We start from the raw sequence: 23,560 nt of genomic DNA, 5'->3' as shown, positions 1-23,560 counted from the left end.
TAATTAATATTATTAGAGCCACTGTGATCGCATCTGATGATTGTGTACTGGGGGTATTTTACGAATCTAACTATATTCATTTCTGTACTTTATTTGTAATTTGCCTTACTGAACATATTTAGTTCTTATCTGCTTATATCCTGGTTCTGCTCCCTGTACAAATGCCCTCGGGAAGGTACCTTTCCATAACCATGCTTTCTGTTAGTCACAACTGCACTTGTACATGCAGTAGATGCTGGAGTTAATAGATATTGATCCTTGCCATGAGACAGGCTGTACATTTTTGTAGCCCTGATCTATGCCCTGTGATTAGGCATCAGAAAATAAAGAGAAACTTCAATCCACCACTCCTGCAGGTCCCTGTTGCTGTGCACCATGGCAGCAACTTCTTTGTGTGTGCTAGAGCAATGACCTCTTCTTCGTGCCCGTGCATCCAGTGTGGACGCACTAGCAAAACCACCTCCTCTTCGTGTGCACCGATGCAGTGACCTGTAATTTGCGCCTGTACCCCACTTGCATGCACTAGTGCAACCACCTCTTCTTCATACTTATGTCACGTGTTGCGAGTGCACTAGACACAGCGATCTGGCAATGCTCTTTGCTTTCTGCTCACACGCACTAGTGCAGTGTGGTTACTTCTCCATGGCAGTGCTTTCTGCTCAGGTAGGTGCAGTGACCTTTTCATGGCTGTGAGCTGCTCAGGAAACCAATGTGCACTCTTGCCCCTTCCGCTCATTAAATGAGCTGTGTGATGTCGCAGGACTGCTGATGTCCTCAGAGACCCTACAAGAATGCTAATACATTTATTATGTATTTTTGTTATGTGATGTTAAATGTATTATGTGAATGTTAATCAGTGCCTGCAGAAATTCCACAAAGGTGCTATATGTAATAAGCAATGCAGTGCTGGCTCTGACAACCGGGAACTTCAGGGGTTTAATATTCAACGTCCATATTTCTAAAAAAAGTCAGTGCATGTTGATACTTCACCGCACAAACGTGCATCTCTGCACTTGGTTTTAGTCCCTGATGTTAACAAACATTAGCAAGTCTATACTGCGGGTGTCCCTGTTTCAGTAGGCACCCATTTTGCACATCCCATTCAGCGGGGCCAACATTAAGCCAACAAACAGTTTGTTGTTCACATGGCAGGTCTACCTGATCACTTCCTCTGCTGATCTTTGAGTTGTTTTGTGGACCACACCAAGAAGGATGTTTTGTATATATAAGATGATGTGGAAATAAAAGACGAAGGTGACTGTGGAAAAAATAATGTGGATAAATTAACCATTGGGTCAACTTACCTAGGGAAGTGAGGATTCTCCATCGCTTGAAGTGTAAGTCTTTCCAAAAGTTCACCCAGAAATTAGGGCCTTGATGCAGGAATCACTTGGTGAAACTGTGTGGCCTATGCTATGAAGCTCAGACTTGGAGGATTCTCTCAATGGTCCCTATGACTAATACTTGAACTAACCTCCACTCCTCAGGACCTTCTGATCCCGCAGCAAGTTTCCATTTCCCCTCAATTCTAAGAGCCCCAGGGCATTCAGATTTAATGCGCACACACACTTGCGGAGCCTTAGCTAATTTAATAACCCATGAGTCTCAAAAAGTTGGATCCCTAACAAGGTAACACCCTTTGCCCCCTCCTTTCCCTGGCACTTGGAAAAACAACTTCTAGACCTTCCCATAAAACACCCCTTCCTCCCCCACACCCCCATTCATGAGTAGTCATCACTTTCAGAACATACAAACCACAAGTGAATTTGCTGGCAGTGCTCCTCCTGCCTGGCTGTGGAATCCACTTCAGCAGGACTCTACACATTGTTAGCAGCCCACCTCAAATACTCACTGAGCCAATAAAATCTTCAAGTGGAATAAGGCCTAGTGCAGACTCAGGAGTGAGCCCTTCTCCTAAAACTGTTGGTGTGATACACACCCGTATGCAGGCTAGTGTGGCCACCGTATTTGTGTGGATTATCCGGGAAGTAAACCAAGTTTAAACTAAAATCAGGTTTAAAGATTTGTTTTTTTAAATGTGGAGGCGTCACACCTTTGCAAAATTGTTATACACAGCTGCCAATAAAACTCAGACCACATTTCTATAGAAACCTTGAGTGGCACACAGGTCACAATGGGAGACTTTTAAACAGGGTTAAGCCAGTTGCAAATGCCTGAAAATACATTGTGATGGAGACAGTGAAATAAAAGATCTGCCAGCTATGTGCCTGCACAATAAGTGATGGATTAGGTCAGTATTTAACGGCAAATACCATAAGTTTGATCAAGGAAATAACAGCTGTATAAATCAGATGTGACTTAGTATTTTGAGCAACTTATTTTGTCCCACAAATAGAGGGCCAGACCCAGAGCTTGGGGTCAACAGACCTAAGTCCATTTACAACAGTGAAGGATGTGGTGCAAAATGTCATGCTCCAAAGAGAATTTTTGCCTATAACTGACATGTAAGAAATGGGACAAAACTCCAGGTAGGAGCTGGGGAGGGAACACAGAGGGTTAGAGCAGTGGTTCTCAACCAGGGGTACACATAATCAGCTCCATCAATGACAAATCATCCAAAAAGCCATGCCTGGTTGAAAAAGATGCATGCAGTTTGCATAAATCCTCTTGCATCCAAGAAGCCCTCACCAAAGAAAGGGGGATGGGCGGAATAGGTATCTAAGTGTGGGTACAGGGAAGGTTTTCACTGAGATCAAGCTGTGATATGGAGTCTCATGTGGACTGGGGGCATGTAAGAAAGGACAAAAGGGAGAGAGAGGTGGTTTGTGAAAGAGAAATCACCAGGACAAACTATGCAGGGAATGAGATTTATGCATATTTGATAGGTCAATTAGGAGACCTAGAATGGCTGACAGTGTCCCTTTAAGTTTTATAACTACGTAAATGATTCATCCATTCTTCACATAATGAGCAGTTAGACTATTAAGTGACCTCAACTTGCCTGAGGCCCTTAATTCCCAACTAGTTACTGCCAGGAGGGTGAAGACCTAACTATATAATGAGTCATTAATGCTTAAAAGAGGAGAAACATCCCCCTGATGCTTCTGCATCCTACATGAAGAAAGCATGTGCTCTCCCACCACCAATCAGACAGGTTTTGACTAGGCTCCGATGTAGAGGCATGTTAGAAGGTGTTAGCTACCGTGTGCTAACATATATGTTTTAACAGTCTAAATCAGAGAGAGCAGTTTATTATTTAACATGTGCTAAGCTGGTCAAGTTAAAGATGAGGCTCCTTCCAGGCTTCAAACTGACCAGTTTAGCGTGTGTTAAAGTCTAAACTTCCTTGTCTACATCAGACATTTAGAATGCAGTCGTTAGCATCTTTTAGCTAACACCTACAAACAAACCAAAAAGGTCTCGTTTACCTTGGGAAATTGACTGGAATAGCTATTTCAGAATAAGCTATTTCAAATAGCCTCCCCATGTAGACAGCTTTCCAGAATTCTGTTCTGGTCAATTTCCCTATGTAGACAAGGCCTAACTCCAAGTGGAGACCAAGCCGAGAGATCCTTCCACTGTGTGTGATGCTAGTAAGTGGTGGCATTTTTGCTGAGGAGGGCTCTATTGTATGGAATTGGCCCCTCTGAAATCACTCATCCTCAATTTTAAAAAGCACCTTGAATGACGGTATTTCCCGCAAAAAAGAGGTTTCACAATCCCCACTGATGGCCCTTTAGTTTGTACCTTCCCTTCAAAAAGAAGCTTACAAGAAGTGGAAGATTGGACAAATGACCAGGAAGAGTATAAAAATATTGCTCGGGGATGCAGGAGTGAAATTAGGAAGGCCAAATCACACCTGGAGTTGCAGCTAGCAAGAGATGTTAAGAGTAACAAGAAGGGTTTCTTCAGGTATGTTAGCAACAAGAAGAAAGTCAAGGGAAGTGTGGGCCCCTTACTGAATGAGGGAGGCAACCTAGTGACAGAGGATGTGGAAAAAGCTAATGTACTCAATGCTTTTTTTGCCTCTGTCTTCACAAACAAGGTCAGCTCCCAGACTACTGCACTGGGCAGCACAGCATGGGGAGGAGGTGACCAGCCCTCTGTGAAGAAAAGTGGTTCGGGACTATTTAGAAAAGCTGGACGAGCACAAGTCCATGGGGCCGGATGCGCTGCATCCAAAAGTGCTAAAGGAGTTGGCGGATGTGATTGCAGAGCCATTGGCCATTATCTTTGAAAACTCATGGCGATCCGGGGAAGTCCCGGACGACTGGAAAAAGGCTAATGTAGTGCCCATCTTTAAAAAAGGGAAGGAGGAGGATCTTGGGAACTACAGGCCAGTCAGCCTTACCTCAGTCCCTGGAAAAATCATGGAGCAGGTCCTCAAGGAATCAATTCTGAAGCACTTAGAGGAGAGGAAAGTGATCAGGAACAGTCAGCATGGATTCACCAAGGGCAAGTCACGCCTGACTAATCTAATTACCTTCTATGACGAGATAACTGGCTCTGTGGATGAGGGGAAAGTAGTGGACGTGTTGTTCCTTGACTTTAGCAAAGCTTTTGACACGGTCTCCCACAGTATTCTTGCCAGCAAGTTAAAGAAGTATGGGCTGGATGAATGGACTATAAGGTGGATAGAAAGTTGGCTAGATTGTCGGGCTCAACGGGTAGTGATCAATGGCTCCATGTCTAGTTGGCAGCCGGTATCAAGTGGAGTGCCCCAAGGGTCGGTCCTCAGGCCAGTTTTTTTCAATATTTTCATAAATGGTCTGGAGGATGGTGTGGATTGCACTCTCAGCAAGTTTACAGATGACACTAAACTGGGAGGAGAGATAAATACGCTGGAGGGTAGGGATAGGATACAGAGGGCCCTAGACAAATTAGAGAATTGGGCCAAAAGAAATCTGATGAGGTTCAACAAGGACAAGTGCAGAGTCCTGCACTTAGGATGGAAGAATCCCATGCACCACTACAGACTAGGGACCGAATGGCTCGGCAGCAGTTCTGCAGAAAAGGACCTAAGGGTTACAGTGGATGAGAAGCTGGATATGAGTCAACAGCGTGCCCTTGTTGCCAAGAAGGCCAATGGCATTTTGGGATGTATATGTAGGGGCGCTGCCAGCAAATCGAGGGACGTGATCGTTCCCCTCTATTCGACATTGGTGAGGCCTCATCTGGAGTACTGTGTCCAGTTTTGGGCCCCACACTACAAGAAGGATGTGGAAAAATTGGAAAGAGTCCAGCGGAGGGCAACAAAAATTAGGGGACTTGAACACATGACTTATGAGGAGAGGCTGAGGGAACTGGGATTGTTTAGTCTGCGGAAGAGAAGAATGAGGGGGGATTTGATAGCTGCTTTCAACTACCTGAAAAGGGGTTCTAAAGAGGATGGATCTAGACTGTTCTCAGTGATAGCTGATGACAGAACAAGGAGTAATGGTCTCAAGTTACAGTGGGGGAGGTTTAGGTTGGATATTAGGAAAAACTTTTTCACTAGGAGGGTGGTGAAACACTGGAATGCATTACCTAGGGAGGTGGTGGAATCTCCTTCCTTAGATATTTTTAAGGTCAGGCTTGACAAAGCCCTGGCTGGGATGATTTAGTTGGTCCTGCTTTGAGCAGGGGGTTGAACTAGATGACCTCCTGAGGTCCCTTCCAACCCTGATATTCTATGATTCTATGATTCAATCTCTCCTCCCTGGTTAATTTGCACGCTCAATTGTTTTTGAAGTATCTATAAGGATATTAGTACAATATACAAGTATATATTTGTTATTGTATTATGTTTTAATGAGGAAGGTAGATAAATAAATTCAATTCTAATTCTTACTCCTAGGGGGCTCTCAATTAAAGAGTATCTGGTTCCAGAGTCATCCTGTTCAGAGCCTCTTGGCTTAGTCTAAAGGCTCACAGATAACCAAAAATATTCCTGATTCTGCCCTATACAACATGGAGTCTCTGCTATCTTCCATGTTAGCTTAGTCATATTTCCTTGCCTATCAGCATCTATTTCTATTCCAACTTTATTTGATTCTTCTCATCCAGAAACAAAAAAGCAAATTGCACACCCCAGTTTGTCTCTCACACAGGAATCAGACTGCTAGTCTGGTTACAGGACTAGACAATTTTCAGAGCCTGAAAATGTACGAATATAAAGACAGGAAGATGTTCTTTATCTTTACAGATCCACTTCTCTGAACTGTAACCGGAGTTTTGTTTTTCTCACCAACCAGCTGTGAACTAATTACAAGAAGTTCTAACTAGTCAAGCTCCCTCTCCAAACATATGGATCCAATTAAGTCAAACTGCAGCTGATTTTAATCAATCTTCCTTGAAGCAGCCAAACTTGAAGAATCTCTTCTCCTTCAACTTGAAGGGCTGAGGAGAGCAGGAAAAGCAGGAGAGTGGTATTTGCATAAGGAACACTTCACCATCCGCTCCATTGCCCGTAAACAAGACTCCTAGCAGTAATAAATGCTAATTGAGCACTCTTCAGAAGTCTTTCCTCCCATTTTCTCCAAAAAGCACTGATTTGATCAGTCCCTTTTGTTCCTGGCTTCAAGTTGCAGTTTCCCCCAATGAGTAGAGGGCAGATTGCCTGAAGTGTTCTGGACTGTTTAACAAACTAAGCCACTTTCTGAGACAGCAGCAACAGTCTGCCCACAATATGCAAAAGCAAGTCATAGCAGCAGATATGCTCTCCTATTCCAGCAGTGGTTGCCATAGCAGAAATGGATGCAGATGAGTGAACACTTAAATGTATGTGATCCCTCAGCCTTCATACCAGCTGATCTCCCCCTACCTCAGGTTCAAAAGATTTCAGTTAGATGTGTCACGGGAAAGGAGTGATGATGTCTTCCCGCAATCCAAACATTTTTTCAGGTTTTTTTAAATTTGAGGTTTTTATTAGCAGTAAAGATCTAAACAGCAAGTAATATCCATGCTATTGTGTTTATACCAATGAAGGAAAATCAATCCAGCCCCCAGCTAGGTGTCAAGAGCCAAAGGGATATTGGGAATTGAAGGGTGTGAAAGTTGATGGAGCCTCTAGCCACAATTGAAGATGTCCCCAAGCAAGCAGAGAATACAAAGAGGCACAGTCTATATACGCTGCTGCAGATATTCATCAATTTCTTCACTTGCTAATACAGGCTCGGGGAGTATAAATCACATACCTCCTAATACAACAATAGCTTTCAAAGCACATACCTGCCCTCTGGCCCAGTTAGTGCCATATAGTTCACTGAATGGCAGTATCACTGCCAGCAGCCAATTCAGGGACAGGCAAAGGCAAAATGGCCATACTCAGACACACAGGCATGTGACAATGTGTGAGAATTTTTTTGAAGATAACTTTTTCATGGGTCAATACAGTCAAACCTTAGTGGTCCTGAACTCTTGGCTACTAAAGGCTGGACATGTCCCTTCAGGTTTGAATTCACTGCATATGGTTTTATGGACTGATCAGACTTCAGTACATAAAGATTGGTGCACTTAAATTGTTATGCTTGATTTCACTCACTTTCTGTCACACCCCTCTCCCTAACACAACAACAAATTTTGTACACTCTCTTGTAAGTAACTTTTATTTATTCCAATAATGGCTTATTTATTTATTTTTAAAGGAAGTGCTACAGATTTTTTTTTTTAAAAAAAACCTCTGCCAAATCTTAATCTGTTCATTGTCTTCTACCTCTTTTACTTCTTTATTTTCTCTGATCCTTTGTTTTTCCCACTTCTGAAACTTCACTAGGGGACTTTTTCTTCAGTAAATTTTAAAAAGTTATTTTGTAACATTACCATTTGTTCTCCTTTCTTGCTTTTCTTTCTGACAAAGATATTATTTTAACCCATCATCTCCCGGATTTCTACCTCAGGAGTAAGCAACAAATAATAAACTGACTTGGGCATGTTCCAGTGACTCCATTTGAGTGCAGAATTACCTTTTTCCAACATATTCTCCTTGCACTATCTGACTGCAGAGATTAATAGCTGGATAACCCATATTTAATGGTATTCAGCAGCAGATAACCCAGTCCGCAGCAGTGCCTAGAGTCAACAGAAGTGTTTACACAGGATGCAATTCTGAGCCTGGGCCTGCTGGGGACTTGGGACTCAAGTAATGAATAATTAATCTTCATTAGCAGGCAGGGCCACTGAGCAATTTTTATACTGAGGGTGCTGAAAGCCTTTGAACAAAACCAGAAACCCAGAATATGCTGGAAGTGGTGCATTCGGTTGCTATTATTACTTCAAGCCAGGGGGTGCTGTTGCACCTCCAGGACCAGAACCCCTGGTAGCAAGGCTGTTTTTACCTTGTAGACAGTTCTGATCTCTTGACCACTCAACTGGGTGGGTACTGATCAGTAATTCACATCTTTTCAGCACTCAGACTTGCACAGATCCGTCTCCATTTGGAGAAATTGCAGTTGCCCAAGGAGTTAATCTATAGTGTTCTCCTTTCCTTGCTATTCACTTCCTGATTCAAAGGAACCAGAACTCCAAGCTCATAAGATATGCACAAACAGTGGGAAGATAAGGAGAAGTTAAACAAATAACTAAGTCCAAGCCTTAGCCCTCCCAAACTAAAACCAAGAACGTTGTTAACTTAGTCCAGTTCTCCTCATGTGGGTTCTCCACCTAACCTCTACTGATGGGGCTGGTTTCTCCTTCTTGAACCAGCTCAGACAGATAACCTCTTCTCCTTCTCTATGCCTGCCTGTCCTCTTGTCTTCTTCACATCTTTTCCTTTTCCCTGCATTCTTAGGTCTTTTTTGTTCCTCTCCAGTCCCCTCACATAGCCCTGATCTGCACCACACCATTATTAAACTCTAGGGTTCTGAGCACTGCCACTGAATTGCACTATTGTGATATGCGCTACTAGAACCTGGGATGAGTTCAAACTACTTTTGTTTGAATTGTGAATTTTGTGAAGAATACAACAGTCACTGCGCCACCCAAGTCTGCTGACATGGTGGGCGAGTGGTTTTATTATACCATGAAGGCTCTGTCTCAGCTTTGTCTTTGATGTCCTGATCCCAGCCTTTATCATTGCATCATGTTCACAGCATTAAATGAGCTCAGCTACCAAAAGGACCACACCTACCCACCCACTTCTGTCTAAAATAAGACAATTAGCAAAACTATATGAAAGGCTCTGAACCTTTCCTGCTGCAGACAGACCTTAGAAGCTTGGTGCTTTTAGCATCTCAAGGGCGTGGCTACTGGCATTGCTGACACTGATTTCAAACACTAGATCTCTCTGAGAATCCAAAACAAAACAGGGAATTACTCTGGCCAGAATGGTGATGCCCCAGTGCTGGGAGCTGGCAGCTAGCCTGAGGCAGTGAGGACAGATTAAATATGATTTGAATGAGTTGTAACCTGCTCTGAAACCAAAGCTGCTGTTGTGTATGTTTGGAGACCGGAGCATCAGAACACCAAACCCAATGTTTTCATCTCCTTCTGATGACAGAAACCCAATTAAAGGAGAGCTGGGTGACAGGTTTCACGCTAACCACGGCTCAGCAGAGGCGCTCAACAGCTCTCAGCTCCCTGCTTTATCAAAGCTGTCACTTCCCCCTTCTCCAGGAATTGGTAATAAAAAAGAGATTTGATTTGCCTCTAATAGGTGTCAAGATAAAATCAATGGTCTGCCTGAAATTCGGGTAATTTCAAACCTGCAGGTTTTCTACCATCATAAAGCAATTTACACAAAAAGGAAAAAAAGAGAAAGAAAGAAAAATTAAAAGAATGAAATGTTACAAGGCTGGGTTGTTCGGCACATCAGAGAAAGATAACACTGCTCGGAGCAGGATGGCCTTTGATTAAACACAAAATAGGCTTCGCTTCTCGCTCACTCCGGCTTCTTTCAAACAGAAGATGCTTTAAATGTAACACTCCCACCCCTCCCTCTGCACAGAGTAACAGTGTTTCAGAGATGAGAGCAGCCTGAGTAAGCATCCCCTTCTATTACTGCCAGCTTCAGGGAGAGGAAGGCTTCACTGCTGTATCCAGAATAAAAAAGTTGAAACTCTTGCTTATGAGATGGGCGAAGCATCAGCCTCAGCAAAAATATGGGGAAATCCTGCAGTGCCATGGTAAAATCAGCACTTTAGCTTTTCTTTCACTCAGATTTCTTATTTCATACTTTCCTCCTCTTGGGGAGAGTGTGTGGATCGCTGCCACCACAACCTGTTCCTTCCATACCCCATCATCATGTTCTGGACTTGAATAGCTCTTATCAGATAAGGCCGCAAGCTATTGAGCGTTGCTCAGTGTGAATGGTAATGATGGTGGGAAGCTGTAATGTAAACAGCGCCGAGGCATTTTTACCAACCTGTCATCATAGTGGAAAACGCAGTCTATACAACAGCTCCCAGCGCTGCTCGAGCTGCAGCAGTGGTTAGTTATGGCTGTGAAGTTTGCTCGCACAGACAAAGGTTTGGAGGCTTCTAAACAGAAGTATACCCAAGTATACTGGAAAAAGCATCTGTTCTTGCATGCCTGAATACAACACCAAAATCTCAATATGAGAACATCGTACACAGATAAGGGTTTGTGGGATGGGCTTGGTTTGGGCTGAAGGGGAAGGATCTGTGGACTGTGAAAGGAACTTCTGGAAGTTTGTCAGTATACTCATCCATCAAGGCTGGACTGTGCCAAGCTATTCAGCCCTTCTGGCCCTGTCCCACTTCTTACCTGGAGAGTGAGCTTCTCCAATTTCATTTCCAGAGTCTTGTTCTCTTCTTCTAGCCGCCCTCGCTCAACCTCCAACTCTTCAATTTTTAACCTGTAAAGACGGGGGGAAGAAATACACTGAAACTCCGAATGCTCTAACCCTGCTTTAGTCCCACCACTGGAAAGAGCAAAATAATGAGGACCCAAAGACAGAAATCACACACCTGTCCAAAAATATTCTTCCAATGGTAAGATACCACATTAAATGAAAAGAATAAAACAACATTATTGCACTGTTAAGTATGCATAGGTAAAAGACCAATTTATCAGGAAATTCAATAGTTACAGTTCCTACACCAATATTACCTTGGCCATGTCAAGGGGGTGTTTTTTCAGAGTGTCTGTGGTTGCTCTTTAAAGAGAAAAAACTAATTAAGCTAGTTAATAATGTTCTAGACACCGGCAACGATTGTACTGCCACCGAAGACCGCGACGGGACTTTGGCGGCAGCTCAACAGCCTACGGCTATTTTCGGAGGCACGTCAGCGGAAGGTCTTCTCTTCCACTCTTCACCTGGGGATGCGCGAGCCAAAAAGATTGGAGACCCCTGTTCTAGACGGTCATAAATATAAAGGGAAGGCTAATCACCTTTAAATCCCTCTTGGCCAGAAAAAAACCCTTTCACCTGTAAAGGGTTAAGAAACTAAAGATAACCTAGCTGACACCTGACCAAAATGACCAATGAGGAGACAAAATACTTTCAAAGCTGGGGAGGGGGGTGGGAGGAGGAAACAAAGGCGCTCTCTGTCTGTGTGTTGCTTTTGCCGGGACCAGAGCAGGAATGCAGGGCAGAACTCCTGTAAAAAGCCAGTAAGCAATCTAGTTAGATATGCGTTAGATTCTCTTTTGTTTACATGGCTGATAAAATAAGCTGTGCTGAATAGATATTCCTGTTTTTGTGTCTTTTTGTAACTTAAGGTTTTGCCTAGAGGGATTCTTTATGTTTTGAATCTGATTACCCTGTAACGTATTTACCATCCTGATTTTACAGAGGTGATTCTTTTACTTTTTCTTTAATTAAAATTCTTCTTTTAAGAACCTGATTGCTTTTTCATTGTTCTTAAGATCCAAGGGTTTGGGTCTGTGTTCACCTATGAAAATTGGTGAGGATTTTTTATCAAGCCTTCCCCAGGAAAAGGGGTGTAGGGCTTGGGGGGATATTTTGGGGGAAGACATCTCCAAGTGGGCTCTTTCCCGGTTATATTTGTTAGACGCTTGGTGGTGGCAGCAATAAAGTCCAGGGACAAAAGGTAAAATAGTTTGTACCTTGGGAAAGTTTTAACCTAAGCTGGTAAAAATAAGCTTAGGGGGTTTTTCATGCAGGTCCCCACATCTGTACCCTAGAGTTCAGAGTGAGGAAGGAACCTTGACGTAGACACTGAAAAGTCATACATAACTCAGGTAAAGAGTGGCTGGCGAAAAGGATGAGAGGCACTCTCCTGTCATTCCATATAAACCACTAACGTCCTGGGCACCTGCTTTTTCCAGAAGCTGTTGCAGTATGACAGCATCTTCAGATGTAACTTAGCGTTACTCCTCACATTGTGTTTAAAAGTGCTTTTAACCCTTCAGGACATACCAAAGGAAGAGAGAATTTTTTTCTGTAAGGAAAAAAACATAGCAGCTACTGAAGGTCGGAATCAGATACCCAAAACATTCAGAGTGAATGACAGCCTCATATTCAATATTCTGCATTTTGGCTCAAAACCTCTAACAAATCTCTCAACACCACCCACCCTCCCCAACTAAGGGGTGATATTTCCTACAGAACAAGCACTCTGCCTGTGGTACCAGCTGAGGGCTGCCCTCCAATACCACATGTAAATGTCTCCAGAGAAAGCAGAGTTTGAAAAAAGATCAAGCTGAAACTGGATTATGGTTGAGCCATGATGTTTATATGGTATTTCAAATGTACTTTTAAGGTTTAATAACTGATTCCTGTCCTCAATTTAACGCCCAGGAAGACATGGTGCTTTATACACGGGTGCTGTTCTAGTGGGATAGAGAATGTGTGTTCAGAATGTTTGTTATAGTCTGAGATGCCTGCCATTTTTCAGTACAGTCTGTCTAATGTTTTCCCCCTCTGGTCACTGAGTGAGATTTTTTACTTGTCTAATGAACATTCAGCTAGTTGAATCGTTCAATTGTTTACATTTTCACTCTGCCTCCTTCTACAAAGAGAGAGATGTGCATTTATGAAATGGAGCATCCAAGGGTATATCTACATTGCAATTAGACACCGGAGACTGGCGTGTGCCAGCTGACTTGGGCTTGCAGGGCTCGGGGTGGCGGGGCTGTTTAATTGCCGTGTAGATGTTCAGGCTCAGGCTTCAGCCCAAGCTCTGGGACCCTCCTGCCTCGCAGAATCCTAGAGCCTGGGCTCCATCCCAAACCTCTGCACCACAATTAAACAGCCCCTTAGTCTGAGCCCTGCAAGTCTGAGACAGCTGGAACAGGCCAGCTGCAGGTTTTGAATTGCAGTGCAGAAGTACCCCAACAGACTACAGCCAAAGGCACCTGCTCCCCACCCTCACTGTAATGGAGAACCAGGGTTCAATATCTCTCCTTTATTGACTTGGAACCCAAGCAATGGCTTGTCTCTTGTGCTGGCTGCTGGGGCCAGCACTGCTATTCTCACTCCTCTACTGGTCTATGTTTGACACTGTAAAGTGCCCTGGATCTCCACTGGGGGATATTGAGAACCATAGGCAAACAGTCTGTGCTACTTGGTCTTTCCTAAACAGCCCACGGGAGCACTTCCCAGTGGCAAAGAGAGAGAGGCATGGGAGAGCCTCTCAGTATATAACATAGGAGAGCACTTGCAGTTCGCAGTTAAACTACCAGAGAAGATACTTACTTGTCATTGACATTTTTAATTTGAGTAAACTCAGACTCAGGGGCCGGTTGGTGTTGTGTTTGGATTCTCCAATGGGCATAAAGGCAGTGTTAACCTACATGCTACCTTGTGCTCCACTCATCTAGGTGCCAACAATAAAAAATATGGCAACCATTTTCTCCCCAATTCTTACCTCTCAACTTGTGCACCAGAGTTACTCTTCCTCAGCTGTAGGTTGTTCTACAGGTGTTTGTAAGGAGAACAATCCAGGACAGACTCAAATGACCAACGACAAAAAGTAAACTAGAAAGAGATCAGGGCTCAGTACGGTCACCTATCAATTTAACATTTGACCTAGACTGAATACAAATGCAGCTTTTCGGTGGGAGGAGGAAAGAATTGTCATTTACTCGCTACAATATTGATACTATAAAATGCTGAGTTTTACTGGTGCAGGAAGCCTCGTTGAAATTCACCGTTGACTATCTACCCATTCATTCGTTACAAAGAAGCTTGAAAACATGCAATTGTTTCAATTCTTGACAAGACTGCATCAAATCTCTTATGGGGCTTTCCTGGAGCAGATGCAGTGAAACTTAAAGTAACTCAAAAGAGAAGACTGTAAAGGCACAATGTTTTATGACACTGCCTCCCAAGCTCTAAGGGGGAGATCTAGTTAGTGAAAGATCACCAAGGAGTTGCATTTGCTCTGACCTGTGTATCTACCCCAGTATCTTGGTCTTGCATGTGTCTCCAATTCCAGACAGTTGGAATCATTCTGGTGTTGGGCCCACATCATATATACCCCTGTCCCAATTTAGAAGGACAAAACAACAAAGGGGAAAAAAGCCTACATCTCCAACAAAGCCTCGTCTACCAGGAAAGGCTGATCCATGAAAGACCTCACCATGCAAATCTCATTTATCTGGGAACTGCTTAGATGCTATGGTGATGGGTGCCATAGTAACACCTGAGGCAGACAGACTGATCATTCCTATTTTTTAAGCAGAAAAAAATGAAGTATTTCTCCAACTCTCTCCTTCCAGAAAACTGTCAGAGTCCAATGGAGCTAACAGGTGCTCCCATTTTTCTCCTTATTGTCCTTATTTATAAGATTAAAATGTCGGCAGCTATAGCTGAGCACAGTGTGATTGACAGCATAGTATTGCCACTGATAGGGGCCTCTCTCACGGTATGCCCCATCTGTGAAGAGGGCACTGCCATGTAGAAAAGCTACTGCTGAACTGGAAACTATTGAACGGAACAGAAAATGTATGTGTGGAGAAGACACTATTAAGGGATCCAGATGGCAATGAGATGGTGTTAGAAACAGAGCAGAGATTTCCAGCAAGTGTGACTAACAGGCATTGACAAGGACATGAATTTCTTTTGAATCACTGTAACGCTACCTACTCACTAAATCCATAGACAACACTTAGGATTTACTGGAGTTTCTGTTTGACAGCAGAAAGAAAAAGTTCAGATTTGTTCCAGTTGAAAAGATCCTTCAGCTGTTGCCACTTAAGTCTTTACTAAAGCTGTTTTTTAATGTATTACTTTTATTTATTCGTTATAAAACAACAGCCTTTGTGGATTTATCATCACCCAAGTAAAACGTGTTACTGACTAAACATGGTTTGTTATACCCTGTGGTCAACAAACTAAATTGTTCGACCACCCTTTCCCATTATGAGAGCTGAACAATATGGCAAATATGATTTACAGGGGACAAGGGGAATGACAGCATTAATAATGTCTTTTATTGTCTCCTCGGAAGTAATAAAGTTGGGAAAGAATTTCACATTTAGAGCTATAAAAGGTCTGACAAAAGAGCACTTTGTTCTCGGGGGGAGAGGGAGAAAAACTGATAAAGTCTTTCAAGCTTCTCACTGAAAATTTACTTTCCATACTAAAGAAAAAGGAGACAAAATATTTTTTTTAAAGCTTTCACGCACTCACAGGATGTGAATACAGATTTAAGGGATTAATGTGGATTTCATTGTCCTTTGTGACTATCCTGCATTTGTTTTCAGAAGTTAGCTTTTAACAGTGAAGTTTATATGGAAATGCCTGGAGGCACACAGTACTTTCCTGTTCCTTTCTCTGGCTTCTGACGGTTCCCTTCAATTTTTCAGGTTCCTTCAGGAGAGCAGCTAACTGGTGGGGTTGGGCTTAGTCCAGGAGAGTGGGTGCATCGGATTGTAGATGAATGGTGTGTTGAGGCCCATGGTAAATGTTAGCAGTGAAAATAATTCCCTCATGAAGTGTGGGGTTTCTTTCCCCACCTTCCAATTTGGAGAGTTTGTATTCTTCTTCCACCTGTTTTCTGCCAAAGTGAATTTGTAATGGCAAATTGTACGGGGAAAGAATGTAAGTACAGTTGTGCTCCTAGTTCCTGCATCCCCACTGGCAGCAGGCACTAGACTCCAATGACTAGAGACATACCACAAACAAGGAGCAGCAGTGTGAACTGGTGGTGTGGAACCACGCAGGGACAGCTCCTCGAGGACTTTGTCTACATTACCAAGTTTGGTCGCCAAAAACTGCCTTTTGGTGACAAAGCAGTGAAAGCGTACACACTGCAATGTGACTTTTGTCGGAAAAACTCCCGGTTTCGGCGACAAAAAACTTCCACCCCATAGGAGAGACTTTCAGTGTTTTGATCTCTACTGCCCTGCAGGCATGTGCCCCTCCCCTTTCAAAGCCGCAGAAAGTATCTGACAGCTGAGTGTGCTGCTCCCTTTGGGGAACAAAGAGCAAATAATTGGAATGCTCCTGTTCTGCCCTGCACTAGGAATACAGCGGCAGGCTGACGGCTGTCGCAGGGAAGGGGGAAGGAGAGACTGCTGCGCTGCTTTGACACTCCTCAGCATAGAAAGCTCACAGAGCTGCTCATGAGGCCGCTCCGGGCTCCTGAGGAGGCTGTGGGAGAACTGGGAGGGAATCCTCCCAAGATGCGCAGCGATCAGCTCCGCCTTCCCACAACACTGCACTGTGGGATACATACCCACAATGCATTGCTCACACTGTTGATGACAGTGCCCACAATGTGGACATGGTCTGCCAACAGAGGGAGTAAGTGTGAACACCCTTTGGCGATTTTTGTTTTGTCAACTTTTGGGTGTCGACATAAGTTTTGCCAACAAAATTTGATAGTGTAGTAGACAAAGCCTTAACACTGTAATGGAGAAGGAGGGGAGGGCACAATGATTCCTTCCCCACCAGATTCCCCTTCCCACCCTCCAAAACCTCTCCTTCCTCATCACACCCACCCAACTCATTTTTGCTGCAGGGAGCCACCTGCAGGCGGCCATGTGAAGGGTTCTCCCATGGTCCACTGCGAGAGCAGCTATGGACACACAGAACATTTAAAGACTATTATATTGATTTTACAAATGTTATATGTATCTTTATGGAGCGACTTGTAGTTGTATTCCTGGCTAAATGGGGGGAGTCAAAGGGTTTTCTGCAGGAACTAATATCAAGAGTGCGGGGGTAATTAGAGCAAATTCCTAATGCAGGTATCTACTCTGTGGAAGTTTCACCCCCTAGGGGAAATAGCATGTATAGGTCTGACCTGGTTCAAGAGGCCTGGTAAACAAAGAACATCCTGGAGAGGGCTGATCTTGACCTTGGAGAGGGCCACTCATGCTTAATCCAAGAATGGACATGAGACTGTGATGCAGAGGGGCAGGCCCTGCAGTACTTTGGAAACAGACAGGGTTTCCATGTGGAAGATGGTGACACCTGATAAGCTAGATGTTTACTGTTTGTAAGATACCTTTGTTTTGTGACACCTGGCTGATCACCAGATACTCCGTCACTGCCCCTAAGAGAACAAAACTATGGCTGCTGAACTAAAGTCAGACCTGCTGAGATAATCTCAGTGATTTGCAGGAGTCTGCAGCCTAAGACCCCAGTCAGGAGGGAGTGGATAGCGAGATCCCACTTCAAGAAAGACAATTAGAGGCCTGAGACTAGGTGAGGTTGCCACAAGAAGGATCACAATTGTTCAGAAGTGCAGCTATCTTGGGAAACGTGACAACCACAACAAACTATTCCAGTTCCCATGCAAGGGGGAACCCTGTGAAAATTTCTCATGATTCCGTGACAGCAAGGGTTTACCTGTGTTACAGCAAGCGAGCTCTTTACTGATTCCCAGCCCTAGTGCATGGGGGAATGCCAGAAGCAGGAGAGGTGGAACACCATTCCATTCCTAGATTGGGTAACTCTGGAACCACAAACCAAGTGTTTTCTCCCTAATTCTGCAGAGAAGAGAATTCCATGTTCTGCTAGACAGAAAGCAGAAGGAAGACAATGATATTTGAAGTAGGCTGCTCCTGAGAAGAAAACAGACTACAGCAGCAGAGCAGTCCATCTACTTGTGTGGAGAAGGGGATGAGAAGTTGCTCACTAGCCCCAGATTGAAGAAGCCTCCAGCTGAAAGAAAACACTTCATACAGTGTGTGTTTTCTGTTGGAAACCCATGGCCCACGAAACTTGCATATGCTGAGCAGCAAGAAGGGATGAAATCAAATGAACAACTTTATACTGTTTCCATCCACCTTGCAAAGAGAGTCATAAAATTGTGACAAGAAAAGGAAAGAAATCCAAGTTCACATCCTTGCATGCCACACCACGCAGGCCTGCCTAATCACCAAATCACCAACACCAGGGTTTTGAACATGTTCTGTATTTTATTAAATACACCAGCACCACCCTTGCAACAAAAAACGGTTCAATGACAGACTTCCATCTGAACAAAGAAGGTTTAGCTACACTGGGAATCTACCAAAAATAATCTTATAGTAGATCTGAAGGGTCAAATGTCTCAGATGACCCTAGCTGCAAAAGTGTGCGGTCCTGGAAGTGTTCGTGGTGTGTGTGTGGTGGTGGGGCGGGAGGTGGACGGTGCTACTATGAGAGGCAGCCCCAGAAACTTGGCCTCTTAGCCTGACACAACTTTCAGTTCTGCCTTCAATTTATTGCTCCTCACTGGAGAACTGTTCCAGAATATAAATGGCTTTGCTGGGGAGGAGCCCACTTCTGGGACACTCTATTTGAATCCTGAAGCACAATTTAAATGAAAGAAGCAGAGTTATGGGGTTGACAGGCAAAGGACTCACACTTAAAAAAAGTTCTATTTAGACTGCCACGCCTTTAAGAGCAGGACAGGGGCTTCCTCTGCTTGCAGAGCACCTAGCACATAACTGGTGCTCAGTAATAGAATCATTGCAAGAGATCTGACAGTGCCATTTGTGAAATCTAGGTTTGCAAATCAGGGAAAAGATGGACAAAGTGAGAAATGAGATCCATTTCCACTGTAAGGCAGACATCGGCAATCTCAGGAAGTCCTGGAGTATGTGGAAATCCAGTTGTTTTGTTTTCTGCCATCCTTGAAGTTGCTCAGCTAATAGATGGCAAATGCTGTTTAATGAAGATAAACACTGAATAATGAATCTTGGAGGTGAAAATATAGAGACTGGACTTGCTCCTAAATGGAAAGGGTGCTGCAGTCCATACCAACCAGGAGAGATGGGGAGACTGGGGAGTTACTGTAGAAATCTCCTGAAAGCCTCCGGCTCCCAGAAGACAGCAAACAGGATGCTGGTTTTACTGATAGAGAAGCTAATATTAATCAGAATAAGGGATGAGCTGTATTGCTGCTGGAGAGATTTTGAACACCCCGGTAGCACTGCAAACACCGTGCTTCAGGATAGTCCTATGTGCCCCCTGGAGAAAGTGAAAGGCAGAATGAGATCAAGCCTCAAACCAACACTCACACCATGAATAAGGATTTAGGAAGAACTGATTTACCCTCATGGGAGTGGGGGAACAAAACCATAGTGTGACCGACAGTACCATCTCATTAAAAGATGATTTGGTGGAGGGAGGCCTCCAAAATTCTGCCACTCCATCTTGTGGGAGCTGTCCCTGAGAAATACATCCCAAAGGGCAGTTTAAGAGCTCTCTATTGTATTAAAACAGCTTAGCTGAACACTGGCCATTTTCAAATCCATTCCATTCTAATACTGAACAACGCTTCCAGAGCTGTAAAACAAGCCAGGAGGGGGGGATTTAGAAAATCCATAAAATGCAGGCCAGTAATTTGTGCCTCCTGCAAATCCTGCTTTCGTTCTTGAGAGGCCGCAATACTTTTACAGTGATGGAACTGAAAATAGAAAAGAATTAAGAGAAGGAAATCCAGCCAAAATCTCACTTCAGCTCAGAACCACAAATGCAAGTTGTCAAGATCGAACAGATTGGCTCAGTTTAAAAAGAAGGAACTTTATTAAAACATTCTGGATACAGATGAACTTTCTGTGTTCGGTATTTATTGTTTCACCTACCTTGGAACAGGAGCTGTAAATACTTTAATAAATACACTGAAAGGTTGTCTAGTTTCATTGTAGCTTTTGTAAGTGCTTATGTATCCTCTGCTGAAATGCTGTTTTGTAACTTCTCTCTCATTGAATCACAACATGTATCCCTCTACCATCTGCAATTGCACACTAGGAGAACCATTTTTCTTTTCTCTCCAGCACGGGAAGCACATCAGTATTACAAAAGGCTGTTTCTAAGCCTCTCTCCGTGGATGCCAACAGGTCCTGAACTTAAAGTCCAGATCCAGTAAAAATAAAAAACAAACAGCAAAGCTGTTCCACAAAGAGGGAAGTAAATGGGGTGATGAAGGAGCCACTGCAACATGAATTAACAGAGGAAAAGAGACTCAAGCAGATTCCAAACCAGAGCATGGAGAAACCCCAGGTAGAAAAATGGTCTGAAAATGACAGTGTGTAAGAAAGGCTGGAGGCCACAGAGCTTTTCCCTGGCTCCTGGAATTTTCCTGGGTTTTGGGGGGTGAAATGAGCATGAGGTGAAGGTAGGTGGACAAAGAAGGATTCTACTATGAAAATATCCTATCAGGAAAAGGTCAGTGTAATGACCAGCCCTAAAGCTTAGTTACTTATACTGTAAGCTTCCTGGGGCTGTCTTTTTGTTGTGTGTTTGTATAATCCACACACCACCTGGGTGTGGTGTTCTGTCCCATGTAGGGGCACCGAGACCACTTAGAGATAAATTAGTCTGCTCTACGGCCTTAGCTAAGAGCCATATGGCTTTTAGTTCATGCAATAGAGGCTCATGCACTAAGCTCCAGAGGTCCCAGGTTCAATCCCGTCTGCTGATGACCAGGGTCTGTCAGTATTACATTTGTTCAGATGGGGTTCCAGTCTCTGACCGGAGTTCCTAGGTGCTACCACAATATAAATGATGAGGATGCAGCATTTGTTTCTTTTTATAATACCAACTTGGTCTTTCCCTTCTCCCCAACTGTGTAACAAATAGAAGGAACAGCCCCTAGCACATGCTCACCTGAGTGCGTTCACTTCCTCAGTAGTTATGAAGGTGCTCTGCGCTGCTGTGCATGCCTGAGACTTCAGGCTCTTTAACTCCACCTCCATCTGCATGAATAGGACAGGAGGTTAGTTCATCCATCAGAGACATGAAAGACATGGGTGCACACTGCTGAATCACACGACTGAATGCCTTGGACTCTTAGAGAGTAAGGAGTCCTGGAACTTCAATATTTTGATGTATGGACCATGGTGCACATGGTTTTCTAATATAAGTTTGCAGTAAGGAATTTATCCTTAGTATTCCTCATGGAGGTACAATTGGCCAGATGCATTATGGGTTTTTTCACCTTCCTCTGAAGTATCAGGCATTTACAACAACCTGATGGCCCATAATCCATCCACTACAGCAAAAACTATGATCCCGTAAGTGTCTTCATTTCCATCAGACAGCTGTGTCCAGTGTCACGTGGTTCTTCAGCTTAGTCACAACGGAAATGGAAACCAACTTCACTTCATAACATGATGTTGAGTAACAGCAGGGAGGCAGCTATTTCATACGCCACAGCCAGCTCCCCCTCAGTTTAGAAATCATTCCAATGTACTTTGTGAAATACAAGTTTTACATGTGCCAAGTACCAGCTCCCCAATTAATACACCCTCTCTTGACACACCTGCAATGATCTCTCCCACCATTTGCTCAAAGGCTGTATGGGGCAACCAAGGGAGAGGGAAGGGAGAACTGATATTGTTCAAGCGGAGCCATTGCTCTTCTTCTGAATATTTCCCCATCCATTGCCTGGTGAGTAAATCGAGGCGGAGAACTCTGCATGTAAGCAGGAGTTCCCTAGCACCTGAAGTTCTATGCTGGCAATGCAACCTCATTTAGCACCAGTAACTCCCATAGGAAATAAGCTGATCAGACGGCCTTGTCCAGTCCAATTTCTGTTCAAGACTTCTACATTGCACCCATCAGCCAGGGGAGAATTTCCAACCCTTTCAGATACAAGTTACCCAGCTGGGGTGGGGGAGAAACAGTGGATGAAGAATTAAGAAAACAGTTTGCCCCAGCTCCCTTTAGGCTAGGAAACCAAGCCTCAATCTGAGCACATGGTATTTCTTACTCAGGCCCTATAATTGTCAGGTTGGGAGCAGAGGGAGGAATGCATAGAAATCGCTTCGATCTCCTTTGGCTATGCAAATCTGTGTCCCTCATCCAGTGCCCAAAACTCCATGCACGGGGGAGGGAGAAATGGTATATTTTACCTGCTATTAAACTATTATCCTAAAAACCTCAGGCATTCTAAGCAGAGACAACCAGTTCTGAGCGTAAGTAACTTTCAGACACCCTGCGGCCCTATTAGTCTCCTCCCAGCCTGGATACCCTCCCCACTCATTCTTCATTGTCTGTTCTTGTACACCTATTCCCCTCCTCACATTTTGGCTCTTCCTTCAGCATCTGTCTTGTACCTCCTGATCGCTAACTCCCCCCCATAAATCTATGGCCAGATGCTATGCTTTCCATTTACAGGGGAAATAATAAGCAACACAACTCTAATTAGAGATGCAAACCATATGAACACAGAGGGCTCAGTATTCAACATCAGGGAGATAACACATTAACAAACAGTACCCTTCATCTGTACTGATTAGATGTGTAGAGCATCATAATTCTGCACTGGTGTACCAGGTCCAAATGCAGCCAGCTGGTATCAGTTTCTTGCTTTTACAAGAAGGGGACAGTGGGTAGGTGGGCAAAAAGAATATGCATTCAACTGCAGAGCTATGCCTAGTCACATTGCTCAGCGAGAAACAAAGTCCCAGTGTAATGTATCTTCGCACACCTGTTTGCTGCAGGAAAGGCATGAAAAACATGGCAGCATTATAGCTAGGGACAGGGATGGCCTGATTCCCCGCCCCTTTGGATACATCAGGGGCTAAAGCAAAGGAGAAAGACAGGGGAAGAGGTTCTAGCCAAAATCTTCTTTGGAACACTAGATTTTGATATTCTCCCATCATTTGCCAAAACCCTTTCAAGCAAAGAGAAAGAAGCAAAAAGCCCTCCTGCATCATTATGCTGTAAAAAATGTTCATGTATATTAGCCAGCTGACAAGATTATCACAGCGAGGAATGCTTCCCTCAATTTTCTGATTACTGAGCTTATCTGTCCCAGCTCAGTTCATTATAGATAGCTGGGATAAAGCAAGCGCTCTAGATAATTCCAGGGATGACAATCAAGGAACTGGTACCGGCAGCAGACTTCAATTCCAACCTACTTCTAGCAGGAAAACATTCATTATACACTCTGCTTTCCATCTCTGCAGAAGGCTGGGATGAGGTTTGTTATTACAGTTTTGTGCTGCTTTCTGGGCCACATGTGGATAGCATTGGAAGATGGAGCACTGGTAAATATGCTATTTATCAAAGGCTAAGCGGCCTCAGCCTTGAGTCCAACTGCCACCTGCTAACCGACATGAACCAATAAATCACTGCCGGCTCCTTTGGAGAAGATGGGGAGTTAGGAATCTGTTTTCTGTGGTCTGTTTGCATGGGTTTGTTGTGTGCAGAGGGACAGGGTTTGAGTGTATACTGGGAAGAGGAGAGGGGAGATGGGTCTGTGTGTACACACGTGCTCCACATCGGTTCCGGAGGGCACAGTGTTAGCGA

General features: G+C 43.9%; 1 protein-coding gene across 3 annotated transcripts in view; it reads right to left on the bottom strand.

The window, feature by feature from the left end:
* Positions 1 to 23,560, bottom strand: part of MAD1L1 (mitotic arrest deficient 1 like 1) — a 554,397-nt gene that overhangs the window by 210,653 nt on the left and 320,184 nt on the right. For all 3 annotated transcript variants that reach the window (XM_077827951.1, XM_077827953.1, XM_077827952.1), the window contains exons 14-15: positions 20,912 to 21,000; positions 10,663 to 10,753 (exon numbers count right to left, since the gene is read on the bottom strand). In XM_077827951.1, coding sequence (XP_077684077.1) covers positions 10,663 to 10,753; positions 20,912 to 21,000 — 180 coding nt within the window. The remainder of the gene's footprint in view (positions 1 to 10,662; positions 10,754 to 20,911; positions 21,001 to 23,560) is intronic.

This window comes from Eretmochelys imbricata, chromosome 10 (assembly GCF_965152235.1).
Source record: "Eretmochelys imbricata isolate rEreImb1 chromosome 10, rEreImb1.hap1, whole genome shotgun sequence".
Lineage (NCBI taxonomy): Eukaryota > Metazoa > Chordata > Testudines > Cheloniidae > Eretmochelys > Eretmochelys imbricata.
The sequence above is the reverse complement of the archived record's forward strand: the minus strand, read 5'-3'. Positions and strand labels throughout refer to the sequence as shown.